The sequence below is a fragment of the Chelonia mydas genome, chromosome 6 (genome assembly GCF_015237465.2).
Source record: "Chelonia mydas isolate rCheMyd1 chromosome 6, rCheMyd1.pri.v2, whole genome shotgun sequence".
Lineage (NCBI taxonomy): Eukaryota > Metazoa > Chordata > Testudines > Cheloniidae > Chelonia > Chelonia mydas.
This window is the reverse complement of record NC_051246.2, coordinates 53,392,882-53,406,907: the sequence shown is the minus strand read 5'-3', so window position 1 is coordinate 53,406,907 and position 14,026 is coordinate 53,392,882. Positions and strand designations below refer to the sequence as shown.

Genomic DNA, 14,026 nt, shown 5'->3' with positions numbered 1-14,026 from the left:
TATGGCCATTTTTTTCTTTAGCTGCTTCTCCTGCTCCTCCCACCTGATTGTATATCAAGTGACCTGTTCCATATTTTATCAAAACACGTCTAGATTGGCTAGTGAGTCAACCACACCCAGATATTTGTCTACAGAAAGAAAGAGAAAGCTTGTGGTTTCTCTGGCACCTTTAAGTCTCCACAACAGATTTAGAATATGGACATGAGTCCCATCTCTACTAATCCAATTGCTAAATTATCATAGACAATGGAGATGGAAAAGATTTATGATGTCATTGTCCCCACCCCTAAGCCAAAGACCATTCTTCGCAGTACATTTTTTCAGAGGTTTGCCCTATCCAGGGTCAAATGATTTGTTTGAAAAAATTTTGAATTAACCAAAGCTTTCATTTTGTTCAACCTTTTTTTCATGGAATTTTTCAGGGTTTTTTTTGGTGAGGTTAAGATGAATGAAACTTTTCATTTTGAATGAAAAAATCATTTTGTTTTGGTTTTCAATTTTGGGAGATATTTCCCCCCTCTCTCTTCTCTTCCCTTTTATTCCACTGGAAAAATCAAGAAGAAATGGGGGAAGTAGGGTGCAGGGGAAGAAATAAAAATTTGAAAATTGAAACAAAATGAACTTTTTATACAATTTTTTGTGTTTTCTTTTGAAAGGAAAGGAAATTGTCTGGCAATATCCATTTCTTTTAAAAAGACATTTTTCATGAAAAAAATCGATTTTTTTTTTTACCAGTTCTAGACCGGATTGATGGGATTTTTATCACTTCCTTTGAAAAACCATTTCACAGTCTGTTAAAACTGTTCATCTTCCTAAAGAAGTGGAAAGAACCAATTACCTTTGATGTTAGAATCAGTCCTGGGTTTTTTGGCCTGACAATTACTGGCTGATTCTATTGGATTTAGTGCTACTAGGAAGCACCTGAAGTCGGGTGACCAGATGTCCCGATTTTATAGGGACAGTCCCAGTATTTGGGATTTTTTTCTTATATAGGCTCCTATTACCCCCCCCCCCCCCCACCCTCTGTCCTGATTTTTCACACTTGCTGTCTGGTCACCCTAACCTGCAGATACACTCTGGGCTTGATTTTAAAAGGAGTTCAGAACTTGTACCACTTCAGGACTTTTCAGGACCAGTCCCTCTTTCATTTAAAAGATACCAACAAGCCATAAATTACTGGCTGTGTTACAATCGCCAAAATTGTTCCAAACACAGTGGGATTTTGAGGTTTAGGTCATCACTTGCAGATGATGCTCTGGTGACACTGCTACCAGGAACTTTTTAAGGTGGGATTTTTGTTGGTCAGATCCACAGAGAAACTGGATTGAGCTACAAAGGTTCCTCATTACTGGAAGTCTCAGAACCCAGGGAAACAGAACTTCCCTAATTTTGTCTTTCATAATGGTGACGTTTGCTCCTTCCCCCTTCTTGCACTCTACCAGTGCTGAGCTAGCCAGGTTTTTCCCTCGGCTAATTTTCACCCCCGCCCCCAAGTCTCTTTTAAGAACCTCAAAAGGGAGGGATGGATGCACTAGTCCATCCCCTCATTATGTTGTTCACCAGTTTGCTCTAATTTCAAACACACCAATTTTGGTTCATTGTTTTCCAGTCCCACACTGTTCTTGTTTACCAGACATGAATTTAACACAGTTCTTGAATTATATCAGCAGGCCTTTTTTGTTTGGATACCACTGACTCTTAAGCTAGCAAAATCTGACACTCTTCATTGTTTTAGGCTTGCTCTTCATTGGGACCCTAATTAGTACATTCAGGTGTATGAGAGGAACCTTGACCTTGTAGAGTAAACACAGGACTGGCCTTGGGCAAATACTTGTCTGGCTCAGTGTCCTCACCTGCCAAATGGGGATAATAATACTTACCTACCTCACAGGGTTGTTGTGAGGATTAGCTGATATTTGGAAAGCACTTTGAACATGTAAAGTGCTCTACAACTGCCAAATATTTTGGTGTGATGATGATGTAGTGTTACCATATCAGGCTCCAAATACCAAGGTCTTGAGCTTGAAGAGAGATTTCCTTATCCTGCAGAATTCACTGAAGGGGAGAAAAGTTTGCTGCAACTCTGATCAAAGTTTTGAAAAGCTAATATATTAACATGACATCTCTATTTACTTCCTGTAATATACTCCAGATAATTCAAGTAGTTTATAGTCTTGTGCAGCCACTGTATATTTATAATAAGTAGCCTATTTTTTTATGTTAGAGTATAGTGGCTCTTATTACATGATATTTCTCTATTTTTATGATCACATTTCACATAACTTTTTGTGGTTTTCAGTTCCAAATATGTATGTTTATTCTTGTAACTGCATGTGTTTCCCTTCCAATTATCTGTGAAAAAGGTTGGCTTTGTTTTAAACATTGGTGCATTTTTGTAATGTTTCCCTGTCCCAATGCTTCCATACGTATGGTTTACCCATCATGTGGAATATCAGTCCTGTCTTTAAGTTTTCATATGAAGCTGAGGACAGTAACTTGGAAGGTAAGCTAGGAAAGAATAGGCCATCCATTTAGAATTAGACCAAAGGTTCACATACTATGTAAAGGTCCAGTTAATTTTTCCTCAGTCAAACAAAATAGTTTAGCTTGAGCCCCACACATCTCCTGGTAAGGATTTCATATGGCTATTTTTATATTGACTGTTGGCGACCAACATTTCCCAGGAACTGATAAACCAATATTGGTCTTCCACTATACTTATCAAATTAATATTGAAGCATGAACCTTGAAATGCTACAATGACCTTTTTGTAGTTCTGTGTATAAAATATAGTATTAATAAGAATTGTTTGGCCTGATTGTAACTGAACCTTTCACATGCATGAGTAGAAATAGTGGCACAATGAAAGATGCTTTACAACATGTCTGTGGAGCAACTATTCTGCCATTTTCTTTGAAGTTTTTGTAATGTGTGTGTATATATGTATCCACATTTCTCTATCATTCTGTCCCTTTCACATTCCTCAATGTCCTCAAGTAGATGTCCTGAAATGCAGATGAGTTCTATAGGAAAATTTTTTAGTTCAAGTTAAACTCTTCTTGCAAATTAGGAAAAATCTGAAAGTGACAGGACTGTCTATATGTGTAAAATATTTATGAAAACTATACGACTTCAAACAGTGAAGGGAAAATAAAATCCAAAAAACATGGCTCATTGTTCACTAATGTTTTCTAGCCAATATTAAAATTACCGTCCTCCCCCCCACACCTCTCCGCACTTTGGGGACATTGTGAATTATGAATAAATATATATATAAAATACATATATATTCACACATGGAGTATGTTATTCCTATAAATATCATGCTTCTCCATATAACTCATAACTTATCTTGTCAAAGTGCCTTGGCCTTTAAGTTAGATGTCAATGATAATTACTTGCAGGTGATACTGGCAACCAATGGCAAATCTGCAGACTTCAATGTTGTTGAGGAAGAGCCTTGGAAACCTGAAAATTAAGGAAAGCGAATCCCATCTCCATCTTTAATAAGCCCCTGAAGCTATCTTATGGTAAAAGATATCAAGATTAAAGAATATTTCTCTATTTATTTAACATCTAAAGTTTCTGCTTATTTAATTTGTTAACTGAAACTTAGCAATGATCTCATCAAGTCATTGTAGCTACCGTGTTTTTGCCAAACAGTGATCCATAACTATCTGTCTCACTTTTACTGTTTGAATGGATGCAGCTGGAGAACACTCTGAGTTAAGAGATATATTCTCACCAGCCTCTCCCTTTTGCTCAAGATGCAGAAAATGTAGATGATGCAAAATGGAAAGATCGAAAAGCCGGTATGGCTTTCTCCAGGGACTCAGGGTAATGAACATATAGTATCATATAAACCTTAAATTGTTCTCAGTGTCTCTTCTTGTGATGTATGTACAAATCCGTACTGCAGTGTACCTTTGGTACAGTCAACATTGTGTAACTACACTATTTATTGTAAGTGTCTCTAAAGGTTTTCTATAAGTTTTATTGATAATTAGCAGCTGGCATGGGGCGGGGACTCAGAATATTTATCTTCACCAGGTACGCTTTAAATTAAGTTTCTCAAATAAATATTTCATTTAGATTTTGGGGGCAAAATTCATCCCAGGCATAACTTCATTAAAATCAGTGGAGTAAATACAAAGGGCCAGATTTTGGGCCTTTCTCAGATAGCGCCAGATTCTGATGCTCTCTTCACATCAAATAGGACCTTACAGCCCATGTAGTCCCACTGAAACTATTCAAGGAGGTTCATGGTGTTATTTAACTTAAGGAAGAGCACCAGAATCTGTCCCCAAATGGTTATTGAACATTCTTTTTGTTGAGGACAAGCAATTATATCTAATAGGGTGTTAAAATGTAATGGTGCTTAGCATGCGTCGGTTTATTAACTACGCTAAACTAAATGTATATTTAGGACACTTAATTTGAAGTGATAACTATTTTTTCTTCTCAAGTACATCTTAGATTTGAGCCAATGAGCTAAATCCTGAAGTCATTACCTGGTCAAATTTTGCATTGAAGTCAATGGGAATTTTGCCAGAGTTAGGACTGAGTGAAAAGTAAACCAGCACTTCAGGATTCAGTCCAATAAATTGAATCCCCATCTCTCTATTGTGAAGCAACAATTTGTATAAATGTCTTTGATGTCAGACAAGCAGTGATTCTAGTCTACATGGCATATGAATGAACAAGGCAGAGTTTTGTCCACATGGTATAACTAACTCATTCATCTGTAAGATGTAGAGGTGCAATAATCATTCTCTTAGGTTGTTTAAAAGGTGCTTGTTAAAAATCAGTGCTTGTAAAGACATAGGTGAACTCTATGAGAAATTAATAATGTTTTACAGCAAAGCTGAGCCAGGTAGCTGTGGGAAACCCTGCCCACTGAACAAACCTTCTGTGATGTGAGTGTTTCTTAAAATGTTCTCTGAGCTGTCCAGCCTATGAGCTTATAATGAACCTACCTACAAGGTGAGATGGGAAATGACGCACATGTGCTTCTCTCTGTCCATGCACAGTGCAATGCTGCCATGGACATAAACAGGAACAACATGTGTGAATGTAGAGTTTAAACAATAATCCAGTCTGGTTTTGCTAATTTGTATTCGTGTTAGCTATTCCACTGAAGTCACTATGGGCCCCTGCCCTGCTTGTAAGGACGACTCACCTGTTTAATGGTTTGCAGAATCAAACCTATAGTCAACAAATTCACCATTCAAATATTTGTAGCTGTGCAGTATTTTCCTTGGGAATATTAGTGCTCTTTTGACATCCCCTTGCTGCCTCATTAAATGAAAAGCCCTAACAAATTTAAAAGCTATTAAATTACTTTGAGTTCTATGGACATTATTCTGACAACCTAAAGAATTTAATAGAGAATTTAGTCCTTTTCTGTAGGTCTTTTGTACCATTCTATGGAATTCTGTTCCATCTTGTTCAACATATTTAATGGAAATTGTGGGTACACAGAACTAGGATCAGGGACCTAGTCTGGATTTGAAGAAGAGTTCACTTCCCTGATCCCCACAGAAAGGGATCAATTGCGCAAGAGAAGCTCTAACACTCTCTAAAATAACTCTATTTAACATTTGGGCTGTTGGCTCATCTCATAAAAGTCACTGAGAGCTAAGTAGCAATTGTACACGATGACCATATTTCCAAAAGACAAAACAGGACACCCCCAGCTGCTCACCTGAGGCCCCTTCCCCCTCCCCGCCACGTAAGGCTGTTCCCCATCATTGGTGCCCTGCGGGGCCCCCTCAGGAAGCTGTTTGCTGGAACCCTGTGAGGAGGAGGGCTCACTCAGGAGGCTATTGCCCATTGCTGGAACCTTGGTGCCCCCCTCCATGCTGGAATGTTGTCTCCCCCCCAGCTCTGCCTTCCCGCCACAACGGGGGGCTGGCATCTCTGCTCACCCTCTCTGCTCCACACCCTGCTTTTTTTTTTCTGGACAAAAACGGGCATTTGTCCCATTTGCTTGTGCCAACTGAAAAAGTCATCAAGAGTAAATGGGATAAATGCCTCCTTTAAAAAAGTTAGGACAGCCAGTACAGGGCTTAAAAAAGGGCCTGTCCCAGCCAAAACGGGACATATGATCACCCTGCAATTGTACCAGACTAGAACATAGTGTTTGTTGTAGTGTAGAGCTTGGGTTCTCAAAGACTTTCATAGCCTGGCCCATATTTTAGAGAGGTGATCTCCTAAACCACTTCCATCCTATTCATAATAATCTAACTTCCCTGTGGCAGCTACACCAACTGCTTACAGAGAAAGGTAACATTAGGAAAGTGTTTAGTCTATTTTTAGCTGTCTTTTAAAGCAATATGATAGCTGGAAACAGGTAGGAGAGCCAGCACCATGTGGACTAAGCCGCTCCATACAGTTACCTATTGAGAAACAGGGGTTCAGACATCCTTCCCTACACCTATCTGCTTTGGCCAGATTTCCCTTTAAAAAGTGATTCTTCAGATGGGACTAGAGGAGGAGGAGGTGAAAATCTAGAGTAACTCTACCCACGTACAGAGAGCAAATTTGGGGCTTTAGTTTTGACTAAAAAAGCAGACTGTAGGACTTTTAAGTAAGACTTTATAGTTTGTTAGTTGCAGTAACTCAGGGAACTTTCAAAAGATAATTATCATGTCATTCTTCTACTTAGAAATATGCTGCTTATGGGAAACAATTTGGCTATCTGCCAGGCTGAATTCTCCCATGTAATATCTAACATGTAGCTACTCTGGCACAGTACTGAATTTAACCATCAAAAAGCTTTCTTGGGGGGAAATGTAACTCATACTTGGCTTGTAGTTGGTAATTTGTTCATTCCACATGAGGCTGGGTTGCTGCGTAACTAAACAAACAAGACAAAAACCCAGGAAATGGCCACTCAAGCTAATGCAAGTTTCACATTTGAGTGGATAATGCTTGTTACTGTCACATCCTCCTTTAGTCTCATTATTTTGCATGTGGCCTTCAGAGTGTTTTCTTCCTTTACTCATTTCCCCATTGTTTGGATGTCAAAACTCAAGGATGTGCACAGAATAAAGCAGCACACGCTTGGAGTTATTTCCATATGAACTGAAGTTCCCTTCTACAGTCATTTGCTTTGCTCTGCTCTTAGCTATTGCTCTGCTACTTACAGAAGTAGGATATATATGTGCCCTCTAGAACACTGACATCATCAGTGGAACATGGGAAGCCTGGATACTGGTAAGCATCCTTAGGTTAAAATTTAGCAGCACGTGCTTTTCTGAATAGGACTGGACTTAAGCACCTGCTTGAGAACTTTGCTGACTGAGGGCCATGACTCTGTTAGGGTCTGTTCTGGTGCTAGTCTTCAAGGCCCAGTGCACATTATAGTTAACTTGGCGAAACAGTTTGCTTCTGAATGTGTTCCTTCTTCTGTACTCCTCCTCCAGAAAAATAAAGACTGCACCAGCACTTTGTATAAAACAAGTTTACACAGGTCTCATGCATTAAGATGCCCCTATATTTATGCCAATTAGACAGTATTACAGTAAGGGGGGCCCCTGTCATTTAGAACGGAGAGACTATTTTTGTTTCTTTGAAAACAGCCTGCAAGTTGCGGACCACTCTGAATTCCCTTTGGGACTTGAGGATGTATGCTTCCTTCCAGCAGCACTTAGCACCTGGCAGCCTGAACAGAGCCTGATCAACCCAACTATATACACTAAAAACTCCTGTTAATTTTAAGATGGAGAAGGATTATTATTTTTCACCCTTCACCATTCCAGAGAAGTTGCTATTAATACATTGTCTGTTCTTAGTGCTAGCTGGAGACTTTAGCCCTGGTCCTGCATTGTTGGAAAGCAGGTGGGGTTTCATCACTGATTTCAGTGGGAGCAGGATTAGAGCCTGTATTTCATGTTGAGGCCCATGCTGTCTTATTTGAAATGGTCTGTTTTCAGTTTCTGTACATATAACAATCTCAGTCATTTATAATTATAAAGACACCATCTTTCCTCCACTTGCAAAGACCAAAATATGGGCCACAACATCAGAGACAGAAGAAAATCAGTGAATGCTGTAAGCTAAAATAATGAGGGATTAATTTGTTCATAAATAGGGCTATTGTGGGAGCTTATTTTGGCAATGCTGGCAGGTAAGCAACAAACAATAATATGGATTCTGATTAAATTGATTGAATGGTCTGTGTTGTCACCTTTTGAAAGCTTTTTAAACTCTTGCAATGTAGAAGAATCTAAGAAGGGTCAAGGTCCAACAGTGGCCCCTCCCACCTACTTCAGCCAATGGAAACAGACTGTGCAATTCCTTCCATCTGATCCCAGTGAATTATCTTTTTTTGGTTCTCTAGCTGACGATGCCTCCCCCATCCAAAAGGTCTCTGCCAATAAGGGGAAATCATTTCCCATCCCAGCAGTGAGTTTAAACCTCTGCATCTGAATTCAGACCACTCTCATTAAGCTTCTTCTCTGTTTATACCCCGACATATAGCAAGTGTCCATTTTTGTCTAGAATCCTAGTAAGTGGGCTCTGCCAACACCTCTGGGAACACAGAATTCCAAACATTACGGGTTTTTAAAGAGCTATGAGCAACAGAGAGTTCTGATTTGTTTTCCATCATCAATCCTTGGGTTGGTACTTTGATGGATGCTGATGTTTAGCAGAGCAAACTACTTGTCTTATCAATAGAAGCGGCAGCAAAACCCAACAGAGCTCAAATTAATTTACACTAGCAACTGCCTGTCTTTTCTTTGATTGCTGCTGAGCTGCTACAACAGGCATCATCCAGCAGCATGAGGCTGGGAAAGCAAACCGGTTTCTGAAAACAGCATCAGTTGCCAATCTACCCTCTGACTTCCACAGCCTCTTGTGAATGCCTTTAGAAAGGCTTTGAGCTTCAGTACCAGGCCTGAAAAACCCTATTATGAATATTTAAAAGTACATCTCCTTCTCATTAGATTAAGTCCCTTTTGTTCCATTTTTGTTGACTGCATTTGGTTTTACTCCAGGAAGCACAGAATAATAAATAAAGGCAACTTATAAAAATACACTGCAGTATTCTACTGTACCGAGCCAGAAGACTACAGCTGATCGTATTACTGTGACTTCTTGGCCCATTACTGTAATATTTGCCTTGTGGGTTATTGTCATAAGCATATAGCACATTGGGACAAATTCTTCTCTGGTTTAACTCTACTGATCTGAATGGAGTTACACCAGGGAGCAATTCTGCTCCTGCTGCAGTAGCATGATTATTAACTTTTAGGCCATCTTGTGTTGAAACTACTGCTACACATAGAATATATTTTGAAAAAAATAGGTTTGAGAGTGATCTTTTTCAGTCATGCTGATGATGTAGAAGAAAAGACTTTTATCTAGTTTTGTCTCGCAGAAGAGTGATGTACAGATTATAGCTACAGACATTACAAAAAGCAATTGTCCTGCACAGCAAGGTTGAGAAAGGGAAGGGAGGATAAGGAGATGTGAAACAAATTTGCTGAACTTTGCCTTGAGACGGTGTTCCACAATTGTTAAATTCTTGCTCAGTATTCACTAGAAGCAATATTTTGTAACATACATTTTTCACTTCTCCAGTAATCTTCCATTACCCCTACACACACACATGCAGGGACCAGTCCTGCAGTTCTCAGGCAGACTCTGCCATCCTGGCATTACTTAGGCAAAACTTCCACTAAAGTCAATGGGAGCTGTTCCAGAGAGAGGACTGCAGAATTGGGTCCACACTAATAGTTACCCTTTGCTTCCCCCTATATCTTCCTAGGCTCTTGTTTGGTATTGAATTGAAATCTGTTGCTGTAATGAGCCACAATGCTGCTAATTTTCACTAATGCCAAGGCACTGAGAACTTGTTTATCTGTGGAATGCATGGGTTTAGTGACACAAGACTCTTTAGACCCAACCCCCAGCCTTTCCTCCTACCCAAGAGACATCTTCATCTGATAAGTTGAAACCTGGCGCTCTCTGCTACCCACAGTTACAATTCCTAATGGATATGGCAGTAATGCATTTAAAGCCATGGTCCTTTATAAACCCTGAACTCCATATGGTAACATTATTTAAGCATACTGTTGAGGCACTACATAGGTTTTCTGCTAGTTAAAGATGCCACTCACCAATGTGCTAATGAAGGGTTTGGAGAGGCAGGGAGGTATAATATTATGACATCACCCAGTTTTTTGGTTTATTTCCCCAAATCACGTATTTGTCATTCTAGGTTCTTATACAGAGCGGTCACCTGCCGTTGTTGGAGTATTTAATGCTTCTAGTCTGATTTTCATAACTAAAGACAGCAGAGTCTTCAATATTTTCAATAAATACTCTGAGACATACACCTTTAAGTAGAGAGGAAACTTACAAAATTGTGTTTCACAGATAGCATCACATAACCTAGATGGTCTAATTACTGCGTAGTGCTTTGTACATAAATAGGATACTTCATGGGGATTTTTGTATCATTCTTTTCTAGAGTTTTGGAAGACCATTTGCAAAGCATATTTACAAACAGATTTTGCAGTCAATACTATAGATTCAAGTATTTCCATTTTTGGCTTCATGTAGGCTTGTAACTTCTCATGTACTGCAGGTTGTCTTTCCTTCTTAAAGAATATTGCAACAAAAATCTATAGACTTCTTTCCTACCTATCCTGCTTTCTTTCTTAATGTATCCAGTTAATACTCTAGTGTGAACTGTAATTTATAGAATGCATGAGAAAAGAATTACACACGTAATTACACTTGTTAAATATGATATGCTCAAAACTGATTCAGCCATTAATACAGATTTTATGGGCGTGTACCTATTCTCCAGAAACCAGAAAGAACTACAGTGTAGATGGAACTAAATTACTTTGTATCTGTAATTTACAGACACACAAATATTTTCTTATAATATTTTATATATGACCATATAAGATAAGGGAAAAAATTCTTACAGGTGATCCATACCTTAGAGCAAAACCAGTTTTCTAACAACATTTTAGGATTAATATTTTTTTTCCTGTATTTTGTTTAATGAACTAAGAAAAGCAATTTAGTGATGAATTATAAGCAAAGCACAAAATGCAATTAGGAATTAAGAATTTCGAGGTGTCCTTAAATGCTGCAGTTCACTATGGAACACTGTATTATTATATCCTAAACAATCTTCTAGATTGACAATTTTATGGATTGCTCATCCCTTATGTGTGACATTTGGCATGGTTTTACCTGGGCCAAATCCTTAGTTGTTTCTCAGGGTCAGATCCTGAATAACTGATTTACCCACAACGCTTGGGTTGTGAGCTGGAGATCTGCATGTGCAAGGAGTAAAGGATCAGCCATTCAGTCCATCTTACTCAGGCAAAACTTGTATGAGTTTGGCCTAGGTAAAGAATTCAGTATTTGGCCTCTTAGCTTTGCCTTCATGTAAATGGACCAATGACACAACAATGGGACCACTTTAATAGGGTAGCACTGTAGAAATACCTCCTGCCTTCTTAAACATTTATAAGAAAAACAAACCATATATTTTTGACCAGGACAAGTGGGATTTATTTTTCTTTTATAACAATCAATTCTTGGTAGGCAAATACCTGTTGGACTTAAGGTCATGAAATTAATGAAGCATATTTAATTAGTAAATAAAAATGACTACAGTCAATTGCTTAGTTAAAATCAACAATAAAAATTACATCAAGGAAAATTCCTTATGTGGTGAATCAACCACATGGCCTACAATTCAAGACAAAAAAGAACATGGAATTGAAAATGTCACCTGTCCACAAAGCAGATACATTTTCAGAAATTTGTTGTAGGGCCCTGATAGTCTCCTGAGGTTTATGTGGGTAAAAGATATATATTTATGTATTGATGTGCCCTTATTTTTTAATCTCCTTATATTTTTAAATCAGTCATATCAGGTATTCTCTTAATTGGAGTTGAAGGTATCGTAGTGTATAGCTGAAGTATTAATAGCTGTCAAAGCATGGCATCCTTATAAATACCAATTTTTACTCATTGCTTAAGCATGATGATCAGTGCCTCTCCCCATTTTGCGTAGATAACATAGCTATCTATGTGTAATTTCAGTGAAATGGTGCATACAGTACCGGTAGCTGTATTTTCATGTAATTTAATTTGTTGATGTGCATTGAGACAAAGTAGAAAATTTGATCTCTGTTTTGAAAACCTCTTTTCTGGTTGTTTTTGGTTTGGTTGTCTGTGTTGTGTTTATTTTAGACATTTAACTGAATAATTTCCATAGCTTGATAACTGGCTTTGTATGTTTATGTATATAAACAACATGTCAATACATATCTTGTTTTGATAATGGTGAAATCCTATACGCAGCCCACTCGTAGATATGTTGTTAGTTTTCAACTATCTAACTGGCATTGCATATGAAATTCCCTGGCCCTCAGTGAAAGTGATTGCAGTATGGATATGCTGCACCGTGAATGCAATAGTTAATACATTATGAATTAATGTGCATGTGCATGATTCATTTAGTTTAGGAGTAGATGCTTCTTGTACATTTGGCATGTTGGAATTGTAGCAACATAAGGTTAGTAAGTCACTGTGTAAATTAGCACAATGGTCAGAAGGAAAAATTAACTTTTACTCTCCCTCTCGGCACCATGTCTGTCGTTGGCAATATGTGTAGCTTACAAGGAATCCATATTCACACAGCAGAGTTTCAGGATTCCTCTGACTCACTTTCAGTTACTCATTGACTGCAGACTCCAGTGAAGAAACTAAAGTCAGAAGACCATGACTAAGCCTGACATTTAGTCTTAAACAGAAGCACATGCTTGACTGCTTACTCTATTATGTGCCCTGGAATGCAAAGCATGAACCTTCATTTCATTTGCTCTGTAGAAACAATCTGCATAAGATTTATAGAACCATAAGTAAATGGATTGACTAATGCTGTTTCCATTATCAAATAAGGATATTAATAGATATTGAGAATTAAGCACAAAATCAAATGCATGTCAGTTATGCAAAAAAGACAAAAAATGGTCTTTGGTGTTCATTTATGCTTATTTGATTTGCAGAATTATACATCCATACAATGCACATAGGGCAAATATATAATGGCAGGGATATTGTAAAACCTGTGCTATAAGTCATGTCCATGAGCTTATAAGGAAGAAATCCTCATTTCTGGACTGAAAACTGAAAGTGTTATGAAGTGCAACTGATGCTCAGTGGATCTGAGACACCTCGGGAGAGAAGCATCAAGCCAATTAGTTCCCGGAGACAATGGTCCTGATTCTCCTCACAGTTGAAAATAACTCCATTAGAGTCAATGGAGTTAAACCAGGGTAAAACTGGGATGAGTTCAGAATCAGGCCCAAGCAGTGGGGGATGTGTGGTTTCTTATGAGATGTATTATGTTTCCATTCAAACTGCATGTTCCACAGTACTCCATGTCTTCCCTGCTTACTTCTAGGCCTCACATGCTTCCTCACATGCTTCCTCTCAAGAGAGGCCCACTCACTAGCTTGGCTCCTTCATGGAAAAAGAAACAAAACAAAAGAAGCTTGATCTTTTCCTTCGATTGTAAATGTTTATCTGGGACTTGAAGTGACGTATTGTACAGTATCTGTAGCACATTTTGTTTGAAGACTAATGAATGCAGACGATAAAATTTCTACTTACTCTGGGCTCCCCCTTTCTTTTATAGTGTAGTAGGAATGCCTAAGTAATTCAGAACTTCTCTTCCTTACAGTAATACTTTAGTCATTTGCTTTAAATGCTTTCTTACTGTGTGAACTGATTTCTGTAACTTTCATGTATAAAACAAACTGGACATTCTTTATATACTGGAAATAATCCGTGAATACAATATTTCACTAAGTGTTGTACCTTTTATGTATATATCTTCAATAAATGTTGATTCATAATTCTCATGGTTGATATTTGTATATAACACACACCAATTCATTTGTTGAAACCACAGACTAACGGATTCCTCCTTTCCACTAAAGAATACCAAACTGAATCTGAAGTACTCCAATAGTGCACAGAA

General features: G+C 38.2%; 1 protein-coding gene across 2 annotated transcripts in view; it reads left to right on the top strand.

Moving 5' to 3' along the window:
- SLC1A2 (solute carrier family 1 member 2) overlaps window positions 1-13,528 on the top strand; it is a 120,775-nt gene extending 107,247 nt beyond the window's left edge. For both annotated transcript variants that reach the window (XM_007055245.4, XM_043549153.1), the window contains exon 11: window positions 3,405-13,528. In XM_007055245.4, coding sequence (XP_007055307.3) covers window positions 3,405-3,479 — 75 coding nt within the window. In that variant the 3' untranslated portion in view covers window positions 3,480-13,528. The remainder of the gene's footprint in view (window positions 1-3,404) is intronic.
- The last annotated feature ends 498 nt before the right edge of the window (window positions 13,529-14,026 follow it).